The sequence below is a fragment of the Mya arenaria genome, chromosome 4 (assembly GCF_026914265.1).
Source record: "Mya arenaria isolate MELC-2E11 chromosome 4, ASM2691426v1".
NCBI lineage: Eukaryota > Metazoa > Mollusca > Bivalvia > Myida > Myidae > Mya > Mya arenaria.
Window position 1 is genome coordinate 31,275,932 of NC_069125.1, and position 24,945 is coordinate 31,300,876.

Consider the following 24,945-nt stretch of genomic DNA (forward strand, 5'->3'; position numbering starts at 1 on the left):
ATGACACCATGTTTGTACACTGGTGTCATCAAACATTATTGGTGCATGTGTAACTTACCTTTGACCAGTTGGTGACCCCCTATTGATATTTGGTCAGTTAAATGAAAGGTTTACACAAACTGAGTCAATATTTTGCCAGTGCAAAAGCTACTTAAGATGTTTATGATCCTAAAAATATTTACAGTTTGCAAATCACCATAGGATTAAAACTGTCGATTTTCTGAAATTGAAATTGTCTAGATTATAAAAAGACAAGCTTTGGGTTTGGTCTATGCCCATTTAAAGTTGGCTTAATTGCGCTGTCCAGTAGAATACCACTGTTCTCTAATAATGGTTTCGTGTAGCCTTATTAAAAATTAGAGATGGCTTTCCACGAGGACTATATGAGCTGAATAAAGTATAAGCGTCATTGCCTATATGGGAATATTTGCCCGTCCATTAATTATGAGCTAGAGTTTGGTTAAACTTTGAATCAAATAAAAAAAGTCCGACAATGACGTTCTATAAGTATGTTCTGGACTACGCTCGTTCAGCACTTGGAGTGCTTTGATTAGAACAAGTACTATATATTGACCCTATTCAAACATGTTTATCCCGTACATGTAGATAGCTGAAGTAAATAAACAACCTGGAGTTCATACAATTACAGACAGGTGAGTGATATTGATTTTTTTTCTCTAAAATTGTGCATAAATGAACAAATAAATATGAACAGTATTTATATTCGCATACTAACTAGCTTAAATATTAGTGTCAGAGTATCTCACGGTAAATGTGTAAATAGTGTACAGTGTATAAAAATGCTGAGGAACATTTCTTTTTTCACAATTTGGTATTTAGTTATATATTAAAATTATTATGATCAATGTCGACGGACGGTGGTACATATCCCGTGACATGGAGGTTTAATACTGTCATCGGGCCACGCCTCTTTTATATATCATGACAGCTCAAAGTTGTGAACAATGCAAAGTTCCGTTACATAATATTAAATGTAAGCAACCTTTTCAATGTTTGGGGCAACATTTGATCGAGTATTTTTTGTGTTTGTACCCGACCGACTTGTCGCGGCAAAGAATTGTACGTGGACGGACTTTTTTATGATTTTTATATGAATCCTTTTAGAGATTACAAGAATCCAATTATATTAGTTTAGATTACCCGACCGACGAGATATGCAATGTAAACGATCAGCGAGGGTATTATCCCATTTCTCATTTGTGTACAGAATTTATTTACTCCTTTATTCTCCCGAATCGTGCGTATCAAATGATATTTAACTATTTAGAGCGTCTGCGTACCGAATAATGTCAACATGCCATCTTTTGTCGCCCTCTTAAGTCCCAAAATAGTCAAATACATAAAAAACTCCGAATAAACAAACCTATGGAGGGTTAATTCATCATCAGCACTGTTCTTCAGCCGTCCAGCCAAACTTATAACTCGGACTGACTGGATTTACTATCAAGAATGACGGAGGTACAGGTCTTGGATGAGGGTGGGGACCCTATTACTATGTTAGACTTCGGCAGTTTCCGGTCCTCCCTGTTTGGTCACACCGTTGACTACATCCGGGACGTCAACAAGCGCCTGCCAGACTTTCAGTTCCGGGACGGTGACATTCTTCTGGCATCATACCCAAAAGCAGGTAATTGCAGATTTTAAGTTGGCAGTGTACTTGCTCCGGCTTCGGATCTCTTTGATAGATTTTCGAGTTGTGTTGTCATCATTAAGAGAGCATAACAATTACACGTCGGTCCTATTGTACTGTATAGCTCGCAAGCAGATACAATTTATGGTACTTTTGTTATAAAATATATAGATGTATAGAAAAGTATTTTTTGCTAAAGGACATTCTCTTCTCTGACCACTTCAATGTTCTATATATATTTATTCTTATATGACGAAATGCTGCTTGAGACCAAATGTCAAGACCATACCACACGATGTGCGCTTTCCGCCCAGCAGTATTCTGCATTCAACTTTGAATATTTTAGAACGGAACTCAGTCATATTGCAAATACAAGTATGACTTTTTTCACTGTAAAACCTTCCACCTGCCCAGGTTGCACGTGGACGTATGAGATCATGACGATGTTACTACAGGGGCGTGCAGAGGGGCCATCGTACAGCAAGATGCATGTGATGCTCGAGGCGTCTGCACCGGAGAACTTGGAGGGCCTGACGTCACCAAGGTTCCTTAACTCACACCTGTCGTACAGCAGGTTAGATGATAGCTATTTAGGAGTCTTATCACTGTTCAGATTGACCGGATATCGATGTTATTGTACTATACACGTATATCTTTTAGCCGGTTTATTACCGCACAATTCGTGTCACAAATGCTCATCACAGGATCCCAGCTGACATCCGCCAGAAGCGAGTGAAGGTGGTGTTTGTGGCGCGGAACCCCAAGGACGCCGCTGTCTCTCTCTACAACATGATGTCCGGAATGAAACATTACAGTTACAGTGGATCATTTGCTAACTGGCTTCCGCTGTACATGCGCGGCGGACGTAAGTAGCGTTTTTTCATCACGTAAGTAGCGTTTTTTCATCTTTTTAAATCACATGATCGTTGGTAGAATTTTTCGAATAAACTTCAGTTGAGGGACAATTCCGTAGGGAAAACTCTTAGAATTCAGATATTCGCCCGTGCTAACCCACTGTTAAAAGTCAAACTACATAAACTTACTTCACGTCACGTCGAGATCTTATCATTGAAGCATCCACACGTGTTGCCACTTGGACATAGACATTTTTGATAAGTTCTCAGCCCAGAACCGAAAAATATATAGACTCAAACCATAGTATGGGGATCTCTGGCAAGAAAATGTCGTCACATTACGTAAAAACTGGTGCAATCCCCACCATATTGACCTTCATAGTTTACTTTGACAAATTTAGACCTATGGGTACATTAGTGGTAATTGTGACATTCATTACTGTTAGTGTTCTTGCAGTTGCATACCAGGCATATCCAAAATATCTTCTGGGATGGGAAGAAGTCTACAAAAGCAAGCAACATGAAATGATCGTGCTCTATTACGAAGACCTTAAAAAAGATATGGCCAAAGAAATCAGAAGTTTGGCCCAGTTTTTGGATCTTCCGGAAAACGAGAAACTGGTTGAGGAAATTGCGGAAAAGTGTCAGTTTCACGAAATGAAGACAAGATTTGATGCCAAAATGCTGGGAACTAGCTCCTATAAGTCGGGTACTAACTACGGCTTTATGAGAAAAGGTAACAAATGACGTACTATTGAAGACTAATGCACGATACGTCTATAAAATGAATGCATTTCGCCAACTATTCAAAAGGCAAAGTTAATACCCGTTTACAGTTAATAAATAAATCCTTGATGTCATTGGCTATTCAGCATACACACTCGTTGAATATTTGATTTTAACATATTGTATTGCCTTTTTCTTTCAACATGATCTGTTTTTACACTAATGCTATAGAGCAAACAAAAACAAATGGGTTAGGCACAAGTTATTACTACATTAGTAACGTCTTTCCCATCTTTGGAAATACGTCTATACATAACTTTTGAAAAGTGTTATTTTATAAACATGTACTGATTTTGCAAGCCTTTTTTCAATATTCAGGCGAGGTCGGTAATTGGAAACACTGGTTTACAGTGGCGCAGAACGAGATGTTTGACAAGTACATACATGAACAGCTACATGGGTCCATGTACAATTTCACATACCAAATGTGAACAATGGAAGTGTGCTAGACAGATCAATTTTAATGATGTAAGTAATACAAATATTTACTATAGATCTGGGAGTTTGTTATTGGTCCCAGTATAGACCAATACTACAATGTGATAAAAAAATCGCATTTTAGTTTACTCTAACCTTGAATATAGTTGTTTGTAACCGAATTAGTTACGGAAGTCAATATTTATGTTTCTATAAATTATATCAATCAATTTGAGGGTTCCTAACCAGGTATAATCATTTTATGTATTCTTTCTCACGTATTTTAACATATCGTTAGAATTATGTAAATGGAATGACGAAATACGAAAAAGAAAATTCTGGTTAAGGTTTATAATTGATAAGTAATATAACTTCGCGACTTAAACAAAATGTCAAAAATTATTGCCAAGATTTTAAGACTTATGTATCAATTTTATTGTCTATAATTGTGCAAAAAATCAAATTGCAAATAAAAAAAAGAATAAATGGTGTTTTTTTCCAGATCAGATGTTGCCTTTAAAGATTAAAGACAGTCGTATAAGAAAGTGTCTTACTCAGTTGAACTGATAGATTCAAAAGGATTAGTGTGATATGGACCATTTTTCCAATAGAATTAAAACGTATATTTCATGTAAGATAGATAGAACAACAACAATGATAGAACTTATATTTTCCTATTTCAGTTAATGGTGAAAAGGAAATATTGAGATCTTTACTTTATTTTCAATAGTAACTATCTGACACAAATACAATACAAGACGATGAATAGATAATTATAAGACAAAATCAATATACAACAACTAAATTTGCAATGGTTGCTGCAAGATTCCTTAGCTTGAAAGAGCTAGTGCAATGGTTTGGAATGACGGTTTTTGAGATGTGGGTCCATCTGGTGTCAATACTTGTGTTCTCCATACTCACAGTGCTCAAACTTGAAGAGGTAGCAGATTTGTCATGGTGGACAACATTCTCGCCATTGTTTATAGCTGATGGACTTAACACATACTTCAGCACAATAGTGTTTATCAGACTGATACGACCGCCATGGGATGGCTCTTTGCGAACAGCTGGGGGAAGACTTTTATCATCAATGTTGATGTTCTCACTTCTGTTTGTGTTTAAGTTTTTACTGTGCCAAAAGCTCAGTGATACATATTCAAGATACTCTCACATAGAAATAGTTGCTCCTTTATTTCCATTACTGATGGTATTGACAATAAGAGCTTGTCAGCCAAGAGCATAATTAGGAATTCCAGACATGTTAATTGTAATAGGGATAAATCGTACATGTCATTCAATTATTGTATCCACTATTGTACTTTCTAGTCATTTTACTAGTATATCAACTTATCATTATATGTTAATTATATTAGAATAGACAAATTATAGAGAGTTACAAATTACCGGTATGAATATTCAAAATTTATTTGAAATTTGTCCCGCAGATGTTGAAAAAATTGAGGCAAATAACGAAAATCATTATTTTTCTTTCTTTTAATAAAGTTCAATCAAGCTCAGACATACTTGTCTTATGGCAAATTTGTGGGCTGATTTCATAGAGAAAATCTAGCCAACATTATTGTGTGTCACTAATCATGATTAGTAAAACTTTTATTCCAATCATTAACTCGTACATGTATTAACAGTCATAATATGAAAACATGATATTTATGCAAGCTTTATGTGCAGAATATATTTGAAATACATGTGTTTGTAACAATTGAATTGGTTTATTTGTCTCTAAATAAAACTTCAAAGCTTACTGTATCTAACATTTACTTCCTCAGTATTGAAGAAAATATAGGTGAGTGTCTGTGTGAGGAACATTTTGTCACTTTTGTTAACAATTTTTCTTTCTAAAATGTTACTTACATTTTTACATACCAGCACAGTGCCTGAAGGTGATATCTTGTAAACACGGTTATCTTTATAAGTGGAGGACGTACAACTCCAGATTACTGGGTTGAATTGACCCATTATTGAAATTGGCCGACATCCAATTGTCATACTAGTATAATCTGTCTTAAAATTATTTGAATTGATCATCATCATGATATGATGGCTTCATAGAGTGTTGATGTTAAAAAAATGGTTTAATTATGAAGGAAGTTTTTTTATAATATAAGGGTAGTAACTCCTGATAGCATTGTTTTATTAACAAGGAAGTTTTTGATAAATAAAGGGGAGTAACTCCTGCTAGCATTTTTTTAATTAATAAGGAAGTTTTGTGTAAGTAAAGGGCAGTAACTCCTACTATGATGGTTTAATTAATAAGGAAGTTGTAACTCCTGACCGACATTAGAGAGTGATAGAAGAAGGACTGAAAAATGATGATCCAGTATTGTCCAAAAGTGATTGTATTGCTAGAAGTATAAGCATACCATTCAAGAATGTTTCTTTGAGTTTACATGGTAAGATTAGGATTTTTGCTGAATTCAAATATTTTATCAATTATGGCTCTCAATAAAAGTATATTTTGACAGTTGATTGAAATAACCATTCTGATTATGGATTATGGTCCTTATTTATCCTTGCAAAAAATTAAATAGCTGCCGCACCACCTTCAACATTTATAATTGTCAATGTTTTTGTATGCAAATGCACATTAAGAAGAACACATAATTAATTATACATTTGTAGATACAATATTCAGATGTAACATACCAGTTCAAATGAGTTTAAATGTTGATCACAGTCATTGATTATGAATGGTAGAGATACAGCTATCTGAATGATGCATAACAACCATTACAGCATTATACTTCTGTTACTGAAGATTACAGTTTTTATTTTCAAATTCAACTTTAGTCAATACTAGTTATACATTGATGATTTGAGAGAGGGAATAAATGAAAAAATACATATTTTAATCCTTATTTGGATTTATTGAAGTTCCATCATTTCATTAAAAGCTTTAAATACTTCAGTATTGTTTTTGTGTAAAACCATTATGCAAAACATCAAGCTGACATTCCAAAATTAAATAAACATATCTCCTATAAATTTAAGGCTTTAATAACTTCACAAAGTTCTTTTTGAGCTGACAACAATTCTTTGACACTGTCATGTGACTCTCCATAGTTCAACTGAAATATGTTAACAGCCCTCTGATTGGCTGAGTATGCTTGCTTCCATGACTGTGCACTAATGAGAATCTCTGAGAGTTTCTGTAGTTCATTTCCTAGCTCTATGCTGTCTGAACCGTACACAGCTTCCACTGATTTGATGCTAGCTTCGAGATGATCTGCTGCCATTTTGAAATCACCTGAAAAACAAAAGAATGTTCACCTTAATACCATACCTATATACATGTACATCTCTGGGATGAGAATGGCTGGAATCAAAAGTCCCTTTGTCCCCTAGCTTGCCGGCGGCCGCCGGGAGAAGCCTGGCAATGCGAAAGGCCACACTGCATTTAAACAAATCTGTAGATGTTAAAGGTTAATATAAAAAAAATTAAATATGTGAATCCTCAGATAATTCTCACTCCTGATTTTTAACAATATAATCAATATCCAATAATAATACTTATTTGAGATTTGTGTATGAACAGGTACATTCATTTGAGATATGTGCATGAATGGGTTTTTGTGAGTCAGTTGGGAAGCTGAAACTAAATTATTTGTGGCCTCATGGAAATTGAAAATCAAATGTGTGAAAAAAAGGTAAATCTCATTAAAACAAAACCCCACAGTTTTAGATAAACACCAATAAGATCACATGGGCACGACTCAACACAGATGAAGTATACAAATTACTAGTAATATTCACAAGAATGAATGAAAATCTTTATTTACCCAAGGTGGCATAACATCTCGCCAGGCAGTCTTGTGTCTCACTTAGTTGTCTGTTATGGGCATGGAGAATGGTCTGTCTGATGGATAAACATTTCTTTAGGATGTGTACTGCTTCTGAAAAAGTCATTCAAAATGAATCAAATAATTATGTACTTTCAACAGTATTCATCAGAAATAAAAGGACTACGGTAATCAGAAATAAAAGTACTAAAGTTCTACTGATATCTGTGAAACACTATGAAATTATGTCCGACGTCAGTTACTGTTTTTATAACCACATGGCTCCAACATATCTTATTCCTATATAAATCACCAAACAGTATTTTTTACTTTATGACAATTATAATTGATAATCGAAAATGCTTTTTAAAAAAACACACATAAACCATTCAATTATAATAGAAACCTACCCTTAAGTTTGTTTTGCTGCAAGCTTTCAACTCCAAGCTGGAAATACTGGTCAGCTTGTTCCAGTGCAGCTGTGTCCAAATGTCCACTTGTCCCACAACAAGCACACTGGACAGTGGCCAAAGACCCAGGGTCACTCAAAGATGGACCCTCACATTTACTACAAAGGTATGTCTGTAATAGATTGATCTGGGGTAACTCTGCACAACTTAAATCACTGCACTGGTAGGCCTTTAATACATGGAGCAATGCATGTAAATAGTGCCTGAGAAGCAATGTTCTGAGAAGCAATGTTCAGATGTCAACAAGCCTCACACTGGACAGTGGCTGAAGATCTGGGGTTACTCTGTACAACTTAAACCTTATATTCACTGTAAGTTAGGCCTTTAACAGATTCAGTAATACATGTAACTAGTGCTTGATTCAGAAACCGTAAACAATAAAAGAGATTCTCACACCTGATAACCTTCAATACATAATTTTATCCAGCAAACTCAACTTTTTGAGTAAATAAATCTGACTCTTGTTGTGAACTACCACAATCCAACAAATAACAAATCCTATATATTTTACATATGCATCTCCAAGTGGCCCATGAGTTTTATATTTTATTCCTACATGTTTAAACCTAGCAAGATGAAACTTACTTCAAGTACTTCCTCTGTCTTCCCCTCCTGTAGACAAGGTAGACAGTTACATGTGAAGAAATACTGCTCCTTCAAACATCTCTGTCGCTCGCTGTAACTCATCCTCTTTACATGGGGACCTGTGATAAAAACAAGGTACATGTAAGCTGCAGCTCCACATATTTGCAATCATTTACAGAGCGATATAAATTATAATGCAATGTTGTTGTGGATCCTGTTTTTTTTTTTTAAAAAGCTAAAAATTCAGTTTAATCTGCGATCTGTCATTTGCTATTTCGTGAAATCACACACACAAGCTACGATCATGCATTTTTCTTAATTTCAAATAATTATCTTAAGATTGTAAATGTAAAGATTGATTACATTCTTTCAGATGTTCATGCTGTATAAAATCAGGGGGGCATGTAAATATCCCTAAAAGAGCTAGCATGCTTCATGAAATTTGCTCACATGCTCTCCTGCATTCATACAGCACAAACAAACAAAAGATAACGCTAAATCCATAAGTTTATTGTCTTATTTCTAAGACTTCCATTTTATCTTAAACAATTTACTTATTAGTCTTCGTTCAATTTAGTTTCAAGTACAACCCTCCATATTTCACCTTATGGGAACAACTACAGTCAAACCCCTTTGGCTCTAAATCCCAGGGACCGGCATAAATACATCGAGCCTCGTGAAATTTGAGCCAAACAGGAATGCTTAGATACAGTTAAAAGAAATCCATCCTTTACATCCAATTCGAGCAATTCAGGAAATCAAGCCAACTGGGTTCGACTGTATTATCAATTATATGTACTAATGTACTAGTATCACCCATTGTGTATACATTAAAAGTCATTTGAAATTAATCATTCAGTGTGTGTCATAATGAACAACGTACCATAGCAGTTGAATATTTCTCCACCTTTGGGTACATGTTTCACTGATCTGACCACCAGAGTGTCTTTGTGGAAGCTGGGAAACAAAGATTTTTAGAGTTGAGAATTCTAAATATTTTCGATGCACAAAATGTACCTGTAAAGCACAAGGGATGGATATTTTTGGAAAAATGTATCACAATTAATGTCTATCCATCTTCTTTCATGTTTTAAATGGATAGTAATTAATTAAATGGTAATTATATTCCATTTTTACAAACAACAAGTTTGACCAAGTAGTCAACTTTAACTAAATTAGTGTCCAAAAAATATCACTTGTTCATTCTTTCAAAAATGTAGATGAAACTATGGAAATGCATTTTGACTTTTGAGCATGGTATAAATAAAGTAAGAAAAAAAGAAGATATTCTGCTTCTGTGTATCCATATGTATCACTCCTATACCTATCACAATATATATCCACTTGATTATACCCACCAACCCTATTAAGCACATGTTTGAGTAATAATTTAAAGACAATTTCCTACCAAAATCTTACAGGGTCTAAAAATTGTGGATAGCATTTAATAATGTAGAATCACATTACTTTTACCAGTAATTCTGTTTTAATAATGGTCAAACACTACATAAATCATTTGTGGTAAAGACTTACTCAAATATAGCAGGTATTATTAGTACATGTGTATATATAGCCAGAAAACAGGAAAAGATCATCTTATTAACAGCCCTACCAACTGGCAATGTGGCCTATAAAAACTTCAACTGAATGTTAGCGTATACATGTACAACATTGTTACCTACCTGGAGATTATAGTTGGGTCACATGAGTGATTCATGAGACTGGCGGTTGGGTATATCGCCGTGGCAACACGCACCTGACTACTCTCTTCTACAGTCCCCACAGTTCCTGTGTCACTGACCTGGACGTTAAATAGTTTGGCATGATGAATATTTGGGTAAATGCCATAAGGTGCCATTTGTGGCAAGCCCAGTAATTTATTCTGTTTACAATAAATAAGTACTGTGGAAATAGACTGACCAAATCTCATTTTCATGCATGTTTATGAGGTAGGGGAGAAAACTTTTCTTCCAATGAATACGCATGTTACAATGAAACTGCCTCTTTAAGTATTTACGATTTTCATATTGAAATGTCTCACAGTACTAAATAAATACTATAATAAAGATTAAAATTGGAATGGTGAAGCCAATGGTGTGACATGTTTTTTAAGGTCCATGGCCCTTTAAAGGTGGTTTTCGGCGCTTTTTTTATGAATAACATTTGTCATTTCTGCTATGATGCCCAAAAACCTTATATTTCAAACATTTACTGAAGGACCCACAGATGATCTAAAAAAAAAAGAAAAAGTGTTACACTATTAATTCCTCAATCTATGTAGATTGACTTGAGTAACCAATTCACTAACAATCTAAAAATCTTTTTATCACAAAATTAAACTTTACTATACTTCCCCATAAAACAACAAGTACCTACAAATTACCATACACCTACATGTACCTTGAACTCAAATGGTTAAAAACATGCCTTTAAAGAGTACAAATTATTAGACATACATGTACCTGTATCTCAGTAATGGCATGGGCATTACAGACAAGCTGCAAAATATGTCGGAGAAGTAGTTTGCCAATGTACAACTCAACATCCCTTTCATCCTCGGGCTTATCAGTTATGACTCCAGCTATACTCGTGTCATTCTTTTCAGCCAATTTGTTTTCATCGCTGCTACCACTGTTAAGTGTGCTCGCATCACAAGTATCCTCTGTTCTATTTGTAGTATCAGTCCTGGTACAACTATCAATGACTCTCTTTGTCGACAAGTCAATATGGCCTGTAGAAGTTTCACTGGTACTTTCAATCTCTGATGTGAAATTTTTACAGGGCTCAGTTTTTTGGTTGATAAACCATCCAGAGTGTTGTAAAACTTTCAATAAGAGCTGTGCTGTCTGAAATGTCGAAAAAAAACCCTCAATTTTAATAATAATATTTAAAGATCACTGTCAAGTGGCAGTGTGTATTAGAAGGCCATTTTAGACAATCAAAAATCGTGCATGGTCGGAGTGTATCTAACAAAAGATGCGGGGGCCATTTAAAAAAAGATCCAAGTTGATTTTAGTCATAATATCTTAGTGCCATAGTTTCATTATTTTGCTCCATATTTGTGTGAATTGAACTTTAGCCAACACTAAAAATTAACACAGAGTTGAGGAAATATTTTTTTAATGTACAGTAAAACTCTGATCATTCGAGGACACTTGGGTCCGGGGTAAAACCTCAAGTGATCCGTTGTTTTGAACGACTGAAGTTTCCATATTAGTCCAATATGAAATGTCTTAAAATGTAAATTTGAAGTCGTCATACCAGTTGTTTACTTTGGCACAGTTTAATATTGCATTGTGGAAAAATCACTCATATGTTCAAAGGCTGTCGTAGACTTCATGTCAAAATGTAAAAGTAAAACAAAACAGGGAATAAATAGTATAACTGTATTGCCGTTTGTGGTGTTGATAATTTAAGATAATTGAAGTTATAACTTAAATATATAAACGACCCCCAGATTTTAGTACAATTATACAGTAAAAAAGAATACTGCATGTACCCTGGTATATATTTGTGTAAGACAGATCTTTATGGAAAATAATTTTCATAAGACTGCCTTTCAGAAAAACCAGACAAGAATCTCCCTCCACCCACCAGTGCATACTGGACAACATCAGATGGCGTCATGTCTGTGAGGTGTGTCAGTAGGTCATACACAGTCTGGTAACTACGGGTGTAGCGCCCGGAATCATCTAAACCAGCCGTACTGGCTTGGTATAATCTGTTACACTGCTCTCTCCTGAAGTCTGAAATTAAATTGTGACGCGTGTTAGTAGGTCGTACACAGGCTAATAACTGCGAGTGTAACAAATCAAATAATTCAAACCAGTCTTAATGGCCAGGTATGATCTGTTACACTGCTCTCTCCTTAAGTCTGAAATTGAATTGTGATGCTTGTCATTAGGTCGTACACAGCCTAATAACTGTGAGCGTAACTAACCAAATCATTTAGACCAGCCTTACTGGCCTGGCACAATTGGTGACACTGCTCTTGTCTGAAGTCTGAAAGTACATATTTCATTCAGGTACTGGTTGATACAAACACTTGTAACTTTTGATTCTGTTTTCAGAAATTATATAACTTTATCAATACTATATAAATGTACATTAGGCATCCTGAACATATGTTAAAACCAAAATCCTACTTTACATGTACTAGTATAACAAGAAAAAATACTTTAATATACGGAATTTTAATTTCAGAGACCCAATATGTATGTCACCTGGCAACACCCTAGACATGCTAATGCTGACTTTATAACTTGCAGAAATACACATGTAAATGAATACTGAATTTAAGCTGATTACAAACACTTTATAATTCTATGAATTGCAATGTGTTCTACTAATTATAGTGAACAATAGAAGATATTGGCATTTGAGGAAAAATAGCCACAAACCTAGAAGAAACTGCAGGCCAGAAACAATCACAATTCTGAGACTCAGCTGTGCAATACCAACCTAAAACAGACATCAACCATACCAGAGAATGTAGCTTTGAAATTGAGAATTAGTCCTTTAACAAATGATTCTGTCAGTTTGGTTACTGTATAGCTTTATGTTTTGTAAATGTTGATATCTGACATCTCACACATTACTGATGAAACAGTCTGAGAAAGTATTAAAATATGGGCAATTTCATTAGATTAATTTTGCCAAAATAAACATGCAACTGAGGAATAATTACCGAGTGTAGCAGTTTCAGATATGGACATTCGACTTGATGATACTGTCTCCAACTGTCTCTGGCACACACAGGACTGCAGTAGCGAACATCGCTGCACCGGATACACCTTTCCACATAATTAAACATGTATCATGACAGGAGCATACATATTGGACTAAGTTTAGAAAAATTAGATACTGACACTAGACAGTTATACTGTCTCCAACTGCAAGGCTGCAGTAGCAAACATCGCTAGTGTTGTACCTCCTACTGGGAAACAATTATACAAATATCAGTATAGGAAGACAAGTATCAAGTTGTACCAAGTGAAGCAGTTTAAGATTTTGGAAACTCCATATAACGTGATGCTATCTTCCCACTACCCGTCGAACACACAACTCTACAGTCTCGAATATTGCTACACTATGACAAAGATTATAATTAGTTTATAAGAGGTGATCAGAAAATAAGAACAAATTAGTCATAAGTATATTAAGCAATGTTTCAGAAGTATTTCAGCCAGAGTCATATGACTTCGTCTACAGAATAATAAATGTAGGCACAATGTATTCACAAATATAGTTTACCAGTGGCAGTATGTTGATACTTTAATGGCAATACGTGTACCATAACATCAGCTTTAGAGTTAAAGCACACAATGGAGATTTTGCAAAATATTATTACCTATATGCACATATACCCAGTATGTCCAATACATATTAATACATACGGGTAAGGGTGTGTCAGTTTCACATAGCAGTGGTGACAGTGGGTGGGGTAGTGCTCTGGAAGTAGCATACTGGTGTAGGGACGCTCGACAATTAGTGTGTCACCTGGTTCAATGTCACATGTCGCCTGAAAAAGAAAGCATTTCATAAACTATGTCCCAACACTATGGTTGGATGGTTGAGAGTCAGAGATTGTTGAAGCTATAAACTACTTTATTTTATTATAAATTGACAAAAATACTGAAACAAGAACACCAAATGGCAATGCTTGCCTGTTAAAGTCAAAGGAGAGTTAGAACTCCAGAAATATTTCAGTGAAGAGTGAAGGGACTCCTATGGGAATTGTCACTATTAACATGTGTACACGTTTTCATCTGACCATCTGGAATGGTTTCTGAGTTTTGGTAAAAGGTTCAAGGTGATGAAAATACCGACGAAACCAATCCATAATGCTATGATACTTTGACCTGTATCTTGAAAATTGGACAAGGTTTAAATTACAGAAAGAAATTGTGCAAAGAATAATAAGTATTACAGTGAGGTATCTGCCCTTCTCAGATGTGAATTCCATGTGAACAGCACTGCTGGCTTGTACGAGGACCGGGTTACTGCTGTAGGACACGCCTGGAACATGCACGTCCCTGACAGTATCAGCGGCATCACTGCCATCAATGAAATGTTAAAATAACTCACCATTAGATACTAAGTAACAATGTGTTTGACATAACAAAGAAATAATTATAATATTTTTCAATCTATCATATCTCAATAAAAAACAAAACCTTTTTACGCATTTAGTTACTGTTTTTACATACAGTGGCAATTTAACTTTTAAGTTAAATACAGTAACACATATTGGTAGTTTTAAAATCAATCAATATCTTATTTAAATAAATAAAATATTTACTGACCTTAACCTTTTGTTTCCCAGTTTATCAATTTCTGTTTTTATTTCAGCTGAAAAGAGGAGTTGTTGTTTGTGTACAGTGTTTTAATAGACTTACATTTAAAGATTATTCATAGTCTACTAAAAATACGACTGTTGCCTTCAATTTAAAACAAAGAAAAATGTTCATTTCACATTGTGTGGTGTTAATTTAATAAAAAAAAGAAAGTTAATTCAAGGAAATATAACATACAAGACATATTTGAAATAGGCCAACATTACCTGTGATCAATTTCATAGAATAAAATGGCTAGAACTTAAAATATAAAAACTGAGAATATTAGATGTCAAAACACTTAAGAGTTGCACATGCAATGTTCAGTTACAAAATATATCAGCAGTTGACGCAGAGAAGGCAAAATCCTTATAATTTTATTACCTTTCTTGGAACAATCAATTTCAACATTTTCTATTTCCTCTGTCACTGAAATAAAAATAAGACAATGAATAGTTTATAGAAGACGTCTTTGTTATGTGATATATACAGGATCTTACATGAGTTGCAATTTAATACAAATATTTATGAAACAAATTCAGTAAATGTTTTATGTGACCCATTGGCAAGCTTGATAAGTTTTCTGGAACAAGTTTCATAAAATTTTGAATTAAATGGCAATTTGTGTTTGATTCTGTGTCTCAATCTAGCCCACAATGGAGATTTCATTCATTTTTATATAAAAAGTTTGGCTAAATTGGTAGGGCAAAATTATATCAACAGCAAGTTACATTACACTACTGTAATGTATGAAAATATGCAATGGTTGTATTATACTCAAAACAAGGTATGCTGTATAAAAGTATAAATAAATTAATATTTTATAAGTATTAATGAAAAGCCTTATCTGAACCATAGAAGACACATGAATCAGAAATACAGCATATGTACAAATCAAATTCTTTCCCTGTTTCAATAGTATGTTATAACCGTATGTTTATGAGTATAGGACACACATTCATTCCCAAGAATTTCAATAAAAAAAATGACAAAAAATGAAGTCCATTTCAAGCTGAATTTGGCTCTGCAGTGACATAGTACACCAGTAAGTATAGTGTCCGCCAAAGAAAACGACTGACGCAAGTATATTCATGTACCATGTTTTAGAATCTTACATCGAAAAAATACCAACTGCTAGAGCTTACATCTTTCAAGTTCCTGCCATCTGTTGAGTTTCTGGAGACACTGGGCTTTCCTCATGTACAGTTTATATATTGAAGAATTTGGAAGCTGTGTCTGTATTGCTGCTTCAATATCTGACAGGCAGGCCTGTTTGAAAGAAAAAGATGATCATGTTTGCATTACAGGTCTCAGTATGATAACGGCCAAATGTGGCCTCAAAAGAATACATATAACGAAATCCCCCAAAAAATACAGAATATGTTATGATATATCTCATACTATGAGTTGTATATGAATTTATCATTTTGTGTCCTTTAAGACAACATTTACCGGTTGAAATACATTTTAATATCTCCAGAAAAAAATGAATCTGTTGCTTCTTCATGTAAATTTGGATCCAAAAATCAAATATTGGATTCAGAATTCATCTTATCATTACATAAGAACTATGAGTGCAATTATTTTTCGAGGGTGGAGGCACTTGCTTTTCAAGTATGGGGAAAAGAATCCCTAGCCCTCTTCTTTTGGGGACCAAACAATGTATGAAGTCCAATGTTATAGGAGTTAAGTGTTTGTAGAGTGGTCTTGTATTAAAGGCATCCACCTCTCACCCAAGAGGTTGTGGGTTTGATTCCCACCAGGGGCCTTCTTCATGGTCTCTCATGAACCAGCACTGTTTTATAACCAGGACTCGAGAACAATTGATATCAGCTTTCAGCTGGCTTTACAATCAAGCTATAGTGAATTAGTACAAACTAATCATAAGTTATACCTGAAAGTCACTGAGCCTGAAGAGAGCTGCAGACCTGTTACCATAGGCAAGAGCGAGGTCACCTGATGTTGCTGGTGCAGAAAATATTGCCTGGAAAATACAGCATCTACTTGCATAGAAAATCACAACACATGATTAACTATAAGTCTAAACTTGAAATCCAAGAAGTTACCTAGCTAGTATGTACGCTTCATATCAATAACATAGTAAACCTGCATCCAATCAACTTTACGTTCATTCTCCATATTATACAGGTCCAAAAAGACATGGGTTTTTGGTCCAGTATGTCATGTCTTTAAACAACATTTGTTCATGTTTCATGTTAAAGACTAATATTTGAAGGTCACCTTTAAGAAATATTTTAGTTAATCAACTGTAAATTACTGTGTTTCAGCAATGGTAGCAAGACCAGCTGAAAGGACCGACAGATACGTTACATGACAAATGAAGTTTTATGAACATTTTCATAGTAGGAGATAAGGCATGTCAAACCCTTGAAAATGTTAGTTTAAATTCATTGTTAGCAAATAAAAACTTTGTCAATGTAAATAAATAATGAAAATAAAAAAATATGTATGGCTCGATTGTTGTTAACACATTTATAATTGCCTATATCACCATGAAGCATGTTAAAAGCGTTGTAATATGCAAAACTGTAAGACTAAGTCTATAGTTTTGAACTGTAATTTGTAGTCATTGCAATTTACATAACAATCTGAAGCTAACAAAACGCTTTACAAGATGTGTAAAATGTAACGTATCTGTTGTTGTATGCCAATTTGTTATTTCAGTTTATATTTATAATTAAACAAACAAATATATTATGAAAAGCAAGGAAAGCGTTTGTTTTGATAAAATCTGTATTAAATACATAAAACTATGTTCTTTTAAACATTAACATGAAGTATAATGCAGACATAATGTATCTGTTGCAATCAAATTAAAAGTCTAAAACAATGTAACATTTTATAACTATTTTGACAAAACAGTAACATTAACAGATAGTAAATGGTTTGAACGGTTTAAAGTCAATAAACATTAATTCTGAAGTGTTTATAGTCTATATATGTTTTTTGTTTTGCTTATAATGTATCTGTTGGAATAAAATGATAATCTAGAATACATTCTTATATTATTTGTCTGGTCCATACAAAGGAAAAGTTAACATACAAACATGAACTGAACGCTCAAAAATCCATTGACAGTATCATAAAAAGTACAATGGTGGAATCAATATGATTTCTATTAAGCATTATGTCATGAGTTAAACTCGACACATTTATGTTGCAGACTGTCTGATTCTCGAAATAGTTAGAGCTGACATTTTACCCTTATTTCGTCAAGCTCAGCACAAGACAGCGTGAAGAAACGACAGAATTGATCAGCTGGCGCAGGCTCTTTGACTTCCATTACAATTTTTTTCGATTCAACCCACAAAGCATCCTTTCGTGATGGCCAACTGAACTGAACTTTGCCCCTGAGCATATTTTTCGTCATGAAATTTATTTCTGCGGTTTCGTCCGACCCATCAGTATCAATCACCTGACCGATATACCAGTCATCGTCGTAAATGGCGACAACGTAATTTCCCTTTGTGATATAAGAGGCAGTATCTTTGTTGTGTGTCGCATCTGTATTGCTATTGAGCTCATGAATAGTCCAGGTGTTACAGGGTTCTTCCGTACAAACATCACAGTAACAAGAAGTTTGGTGACATAAGTTGACCTTTTGCAAACCGAACTGCATGTAGCTTCATAGTTCCATGTATGACTTTGGCATTCATGTTTCCAATGGTTTCCACAGCAGCGTCATAGTCAGCCTGTGTGTAGAAGATGTAAGAGATAGATTTTTCGTTTTCATGAGCATATTTGTAAAAGTCTGTGGCATCTTGAATTGAGACTTTGCCTTGTCGACATGCTTCAGATGCCATTCTCTTACAAGCACCACCAATTCCGTCGCACACGCTCTTACCGTGGCCAGCCTCAAAAGAATCCCATGAGGCATCCACCCCGAACATTTCTTGGTGTTGTGTTACTAAGTGAAACACATTCCTGTTGCGATATTGAGATGACGGGGAATCGGTCCAATAATGGACCATCTCAACATTTGGAAGCAATTCTTTTACAACAGGCATAAGCCGGTTGATGATAGCAAATACAGCAGCTGTGTTGTGGTTGTTGACATCTGAAATAAAAGACAGGTTTTTGTGTTCAAGAGTCCCATTCTGCTTAAAGTATATAACGACTGGATGGATCGTTACTGTTGTTGCGTTCCAATACGCCGATTGTATCTTGTCTGCATTCTGGCACATGTAATTTTCGGCGAAATCCATTTGGATCAATGCTCTGTTTTCGGGAAGATTGTTTTTAAGTTTGTGTAGTGCAGTGTACTGATTGTGTACCCTGGAACAGTGTTCAAGAAATTTCTGGAATTCAGCCAACATTGTATCTTTAAACTCTTCAAGTGGTTTGCTTTTCTTAACTACTCTCATTCTTTTTTTACCATCTACGTCTACCCTTTGCCATTCTTCGTATTCTATTTCCTCTGATGATCCTCTATCTTCGTCTTCATATCTTCATATGTAAGCATACGACTTACTACTTCAGGATTCGGCGATATATCTAGGTGATAGCACCTGAGACTCTTCAACTTCAGAGCCATGTTCTGATGAACTGTGCAAAGGCATGTGTTTCTGGACAGCAGTGAGGTGAGTTTTACATTCTTTGGTCTTAGTTTGCAAAAGAACGAGTAAGACACCTTTGATTGCGGGTTCTCTGATTGAAATTTGTCATGTAAGTTATGGAGATAATCATTTAAATTCGTGTTTGAATTTTCTGGCCATTTACTTTGGTTGCATCTTTCTTCCCTGGCATACATCTGCTAATATCATCTCTTCGAAAAAACTTCTTTATATTTTCCCTGTTCTTCTTTCCTTCCATTGAGCATCTTATTATCTCTTGACATGTCAGAACTTTTGCTGATTCAGTACTCAAACCTTGGTGCAAATACCTGTTTCTTTGTTAAATATGTTCATGCATCTGTATTTTTTCATTATCCGACCACTTGCAATACTTTTGATGTTCGGTCTATTCTTCAAAGCTCTGTTTTCTTCCCTTGATGCCCACAGTTCGCCAATTAGGCAGTTAGTAAGTGTCATCTTTTTAAACAACTTTCTGTGTGCTTTCGATCATTTGGGACTAATTCCGGCTTCTCTAAGCTCAAATAATGTCTTTGATTTTGGTGTACTCGCTCCATTTGGGTTCATGTTGTCATTTCCTGTCTGCTTGTTTCCTGCATTTGTGTTAGGGTTTTTGTACATTCTTTGCCATTTCTTCTGCCATCGCTTCTTTGCCCTTTGTTCGGTCTGAAGTTTGTACTTGAGTTTACTTATTCTTAGTTTTACTCTGGCCAGGGATTTTGCATTCGATTTTCTTGTTGTTGAGGATTTTTTTTACTGAATGGCAGAGCAGCATAAAGTTTACTGTTCGAATTGCTCCTCAAACTTGTTCCAGATGTAGAGGCTATTGGTGTTACTGGTGATTGTTGTACCCCTGAATTGCTTGTTTGCTGCTCTCTTTCTTGGGCGTTTAGTTCTAGATTCCCAGTAGCTTTTTTCATTCTATAGGTTTTACAGTAAATTCTATTTCTTTCCACCCGTGTTTTATGTTTCGGAATTGTTAGTTCTAGTGCTGTTCTCCTGTTGAGCTTTGCGCGTTGTCCTTCTCTTCTCAATAAACTTGGATCGGTTTTCTTTTTCTTCTCCTTATAGGCTTTTTGTCTTTCTGCGTTTGTTTTCGCAATAGCGCCTAAAACAGACAATACAAAATACATAAAGCATTAACAATAGAAATGCACCAATGATCATAAAAATGTGTTCATCTATGTTTATTTAAAATCCGAGGTACACAACTGCATAATCAAAACATCAATGTCTGGATGTTTCATTACATTATATAGTATCATCTTGGTGTTATATATGACAAAAAATCAATAATTTTGCTCGGACGGAAAGACAGGCATACGAACAGATGAACGGACAGAGGCATATATATCTGTAATTCCCATTAAAATACACAAAATCATAATATAAACCCCTAAAACTGTAACAAAAATATATGAGACAGATTGTTACACTTTTAAACAGATACGTTACAACGACCAGAACACCGGAATTTATCATCTTTCAATCTATGCCGCACAATACCTTATGTCTCAAAATGTTATTCTATTAGGTTTTAAACAGAAACAAAACAAATCAATGATACAAAAATCGAATTAAAAACGTGACATACTTACTTGTGAAGTCGGTATATTGTCTAAATCAGCATCCTCGATTTTACCTCTATATGGTTTCCATTATTTAAACTCTGAATGACGCAAGTGTGACGTCATAAGAAAAACTACATCTGGTGACGTCACAAAAAATGGTTATTATATGGATTGTTCTTAAAATGCAGGTACTGGTACCTCTTGAAACTATGATGTAACGTATCTGTCGTTTGTACTGTATCTGTTAAAACATTTGTTTTAAAGGAGTGAGAACTTTGTATTTAGTACAAGAATCATTTTGTGTCAATATAACACGACTTCTGGGTAAACTTTATGGATATAAATGTTAATTAGTGCCTGGATATATGCATTGGTTAAAATATATGCAAAAATTGTCGTAACGTATCTGTCGTTTATTTTTTAAATCTTCCAGCGTAGCATGAAAAGGCTTACATTTTGTTATCCTGTGTTGACAACGTTAAATTTTGTTAACTATTTTGCTTATTTAAGTTATATGATATAATGATATGATATAAATAGGCAATTTAAATAGCTGTATTTCATGTTAAAAGTTCCCTTACCTGTATCATACAGTATGTTAAAATGCTGTAACGTATCTGTTGCAAAAATCACCGACATCATAAAACTCGACGACTACACGGATAATTTAGAATTATATACTCATTTATGTGTATTTTTGCTGAGTTTGTGTCTAACTCGCATAAGATATATAAATTGGTGTATTTTTTTAAAATAAAACCAAAGATAAAAAGGGTACCTTTTTATGCACCCCCGATCGCCGACAGCCAACATGAGAGATTTTAGATATTAAAGGGTATTTTTTTAAATATAGGAGTAGTTAGACCTACTATTATGAATTCTCCCATAGGATGACGACCTGGTTTATCGAAATATACATAAAAATGTATCTTATTTACAAAAATACAAGATTTTACCCCCGCCGACACAATTATTCAGTATTTGGACCTGTAAATGGGGAATGAACGTTTACATTTAAGACTAATCTGACAACAGAACACAGAATTCTGAATACATAGAATTTATGAGGATATGATTTTAATCAGACGGCAAATATTAGGATTTTATTATGTAAGTTGCTTGTTTTGGGTGTAATGCATTTATACAACCATTTATACATATTTTCATAGTATACACTAGTGTGATACATCTTTACATTGTCTTCATTTCTCCCTATTAATTAAGCGTAAAATATTATACCAAAAATTGAATAAAATCTTTATTATTGATGATAAATACATGTATCTCAGGCAATGAAAAGAATCTCATATGAGATGCCATTGCATACAAAAAATATGAAACAAGTTCAAGAAAAAATATAAAGCAAGGCTTTGCAAAAATAGTAGCTAAACGAAACACATTACCTTAGTGTAAGTTGCAAGTGCTTGTTTGTACTGTTTTCTTTGAAACATCTGATTTCCAACATTTCTTAGCTCCTGTGCTTTTTCTGAAGACTTTCCCTCTTTATCTAAGCAACTGTTAAAAAAGGCCTGGACCCAGTCTCTTGAGCTGAAATTTTCGACAGCAAATGTAGTAATTTTTAGTTAAATCTTCTGACAAACTATGTGATGATGATGCAGGGCTTTTTCTATAGTACCCACGGGTCCGACTATCGGACCCATTCCCAAAGCAAAATATAAGATATTTTTCCCAATCTTCAGAAAAAAATCCCAACCAAAAAAAAAAAAAAAAAAAAATTTTTTTTTTTTCAGAAATTCTTTTTACCTGTACTGGTTCATTTTCAACATCCTAATAAATTATGTGATGTGAAGTTTTTTTTGTAATTGAACTCAGAAATCATTGTTTTCATTACATTCAGAGATATGAAATATTATCTGTCATGATTTATTGCAATAGATATTTACACCCCAAGGATTGATATTTCAGCCATTGTGGGTCTTTTAAAGGGAAAATAAACTAATATTAAATCATTTCCTAATTCACAGGAGACTAGACAGCTTTTTCTTTTCACTGTAAAATTTCCCAATTTCCGCATTTTCACGACGCAAAATTTCCCAAAATGTCTAGGGTCTTTTTCCCAAAATGGTCAGAAAAAGCCCTGTGATGTTTGGGTTTTCCCATCCGTTCTACAAATACATCACATCATTACATTTTCTCTATGACAATAATGAGTATCAAGTTTGTCCTCATCTCGGTGGACAGCAACCTACAAGGATGTTTTTTTTTCAAAGTTTTTGAACCGTTATAAAGACTAAATTTAATTTTTAAAGTAAAGTTTACTAGATACAATACGTCAAAAGTACTACAACGATTGTCTCAAATTGAAAAGGGTAACCAAAACAATGTTACCTTGCAGAGATTTTGGTGAGATAATCGAAAATCTCAGATTCGTCCGAAGAACTTGCAATAAAACTGAGGTCCTCCTTACTAGTCTCTTTTTGTACAATTGTATCTACTAAAGATTGAAAATTCCCTATGGGCGCAGCCATCTTGGAGTATCCGCGCAATGAAGAGTATTGTGAAACAGACAACACTTACACTTGTTCGCAATAGATATCACGTGCAAATGAATTCAAGATAGGTCCGTGAAACAAATAATATATAAAATATTATTAAAGTAGTATGTTTGTAATTACTATACGCACAGTAGAAGCGAATGCAAAGAGAGATAAACTGGACATTTTATACAGTGAGCACAATTAATTATGCAAATTTTTAGTGAGATTTTCTTCTCCCATCCGTTCGAGCGCTATAAGTTCAAGAATGTACATGTATGGCACTTTCGGTCAAGTTTAGTCCAGAAATATTGTAGTGAGACAGCAAGTTTGGAAAAATAAGCAACACTCATCAGCAATCTTCTGGCGGAACCCTTGACTTAAAGGTGTATTGCAGAGGAGGTTTCCCCTGTACACCTTTCATGCCAAATACATACAAAATATAGTTAAACGATTTCGAGAGACAATGCTATTAAGTGACCAAATTATGTAATGATGAATGGAGTTGACAGAATTTTTAAGTCGTGGGTATCTGACAACAGAGTTGACATTCCGGATAAGGAAAAGAAACTGTTAAGGTGGAACGCTGCATAGGCACATCAATTTCAAAACGTGCATATGTATGTCCTCAACATATCCATAGTACACATTCGTGGCCATTTTTAAAGTTATATCATGTTTATATACCCTTAAATACAGTGGGTGTTATTTGACCAAATTGGAGGCTTGTGATCAAAACGGTAGCGTCTTGGCCAATTTGTAAGCGAGAGATTCTTTATTTCCCCCAAATACGGAGAGTCGGTGGGGTTATTTTGACCAAACGTACGGGGCCTATTCGACTAAAATGGGAGTGTTTAAACTTGGTGGCTAGCTGTTCGACTAGGTACCATGAATCCGGGTCAACTCGGCCCAATTACCTTTTCGGCCTGGACCAAATCGGCCCAGTTACCATTTCGGCCTGGTCCATTTCAGCCTACTTTTTGTATTGTTATTATTATATTCATATTCGTTTGTGAATATGTATATTAGACGACAGTTATGTTGTATATATTTTTCCAGACATTCTATTTCCTCAAGAGACAAAATGGAATCAGAAAGAATGAGAAATATGATGTATTGAAATATTTATTTCCGAATCTTATATACTCTACTGCAACCAACACACAATAAATAATAAAGCATAACAATTATTGTTGATCTCTACAAAATCCGCAAATTTCATCATCACATCACATCCTTACACCAAAATCCGGTTTGGAGGAACTGTGATGTATTTAGTGTTCCTTCCAAATACTGTTCCCAGCATTCGTTGATATAGCATATCATGCAACATTGTAATTGTATAAATAATGCAATTAAATTTAAACTATAGTTAACATTTATTGATACCTT

The 24,945-nt window shown here is 34.6% G+C and overlaps 2 protein-coding genes across 6 annotated transcripts; one reads left to right on the forward strand and one right to left on the reverse strand.

Moving 5' to 3' along the window:
• Nucleotides 1–567: 567 nt before the first annotated feature.
• On the forward strand, nt 568–4,519 carry LOC128232597 (sulfotransferase 1A1-like). Of its 5 annotated transcripts, none has more exons than XM_052946252.1 (7): nt 568–653; nt 1,423–1,648; nt 2,066–2,225; nt 2,356–2,516; nt 2,963–3,241; nt 3,610–3,759; nt 4,211–4,509. In XM_052946252.1, exons 2-6 carry the CDS (start codon nt 1,471–1,473, stop codon nt 3,720–3,722), a joined length of 891 nt encoding a protein of 296 aa, XP_052802212.1. In that variant the 5' UTR covers nt 568–653; nt 1,423–1,470; the 3' UTR covers nt 3,723–3,759; nt 4,211–4,509. The 5 variants fall into 5 exon arrangements, with proteins under 5 accessions (XP_052802212.1, XP_052802216.1, XP_052802215.1 ...); XM_052946256.1 differs by lacking the exon at nt 568–653 and adding an exon at nt 765–994 and having other exon boundaries at nt 4,392–4,519; XM_052946255.1 differs by lacking the exon at nt 568–653 and adding an exon at nt 765–994 and having other exon boundaries at nt 4,216–4,509.
• Nucleotides 4,520–5,646: 1,127 nt separating this feature from the next.
• On the reverse strand, nt 5,647–23,556 carry LOC128232596 (SET and MYND domain-containing protein 4-like). Its single transcript, XM_052946250.1, has 18 exons — nt 23,408–23,556; nt 22,462–22,606; nt 16,790–16,879; nt 16,041–16,164; nt 15,280–15,324; nt 14,866–14,911; nt 14,490–14,616; nt 13,957–14,081; nt 13,248–13,353; nt 12,961–13,021; nt 12,155–12,306; nt 11,023–11,406; nt 10,243–10,361; nt 9,444–9,517; nt 8,561–8,679; nt 7,916–8,087; nt 7,506–7,619; nt 5,647–6,973 (listed from the first exon to the last, which is right to left on the reverse strand). Exons 1-18 carry the CDS (start codon nt 23,545–23,547, stop codon nt 6,705–6,707), a joined length of 2,412 nt encoding a protein of 803 aa, XP_052802210.1. The 5' UTR covers nt 23,548–23,556; the 3' UTR covers nt 5,647–6,704.
• Nucleotides 23,557–24,945: the final 1,389 nt, after the last annotated feature.

Bases quoted from the DNA above. Each gene is read 5' to 3' on its own strand.
- LOC128232597 (XM_052946252.1), top strand. From the start codon at position 1,471: ATGACGGAGGTACAGGTCTTGGATGAGGGTGGGGACCCTATTACTATG. The intron at 1,649-2,065 runs GTAATTGCAGAT...CCACCTGCCCAG, and splicing joins GGCATCATACCCAAAAGCAG to GTTGCACGTGGACGTATGAG. The intron at 3,242-3,609 runs GTAACAAATGAC...TTCAATATTCAG, and splicing joins CTACGGCTTTATGAGAAAAG to GCGAGGTCGGTAATTGGAAA.
- LOC128232596 (XM_052946250.1), bottom strand. From the start codon at position 23,547: ATGGCTGCGCCCATAGGGAATTTTCAATCTTTAGTAGATACAATTGTA. The intron at 22,607-23,407 runs GTAACATTGTTT...CGAAAATTTCAG, and splicing joins CTCACCAAAATCTCTGCAAG to CTCAAGAGACTGGGTCCAGG. The intron at 13,022-13,247 runs GTAATTATTCCT...TGTCTGTTTTAG, and splicing joins ATCTGAAACTGCTACACTCG to GTTGGTATTGCACAGCTGAG.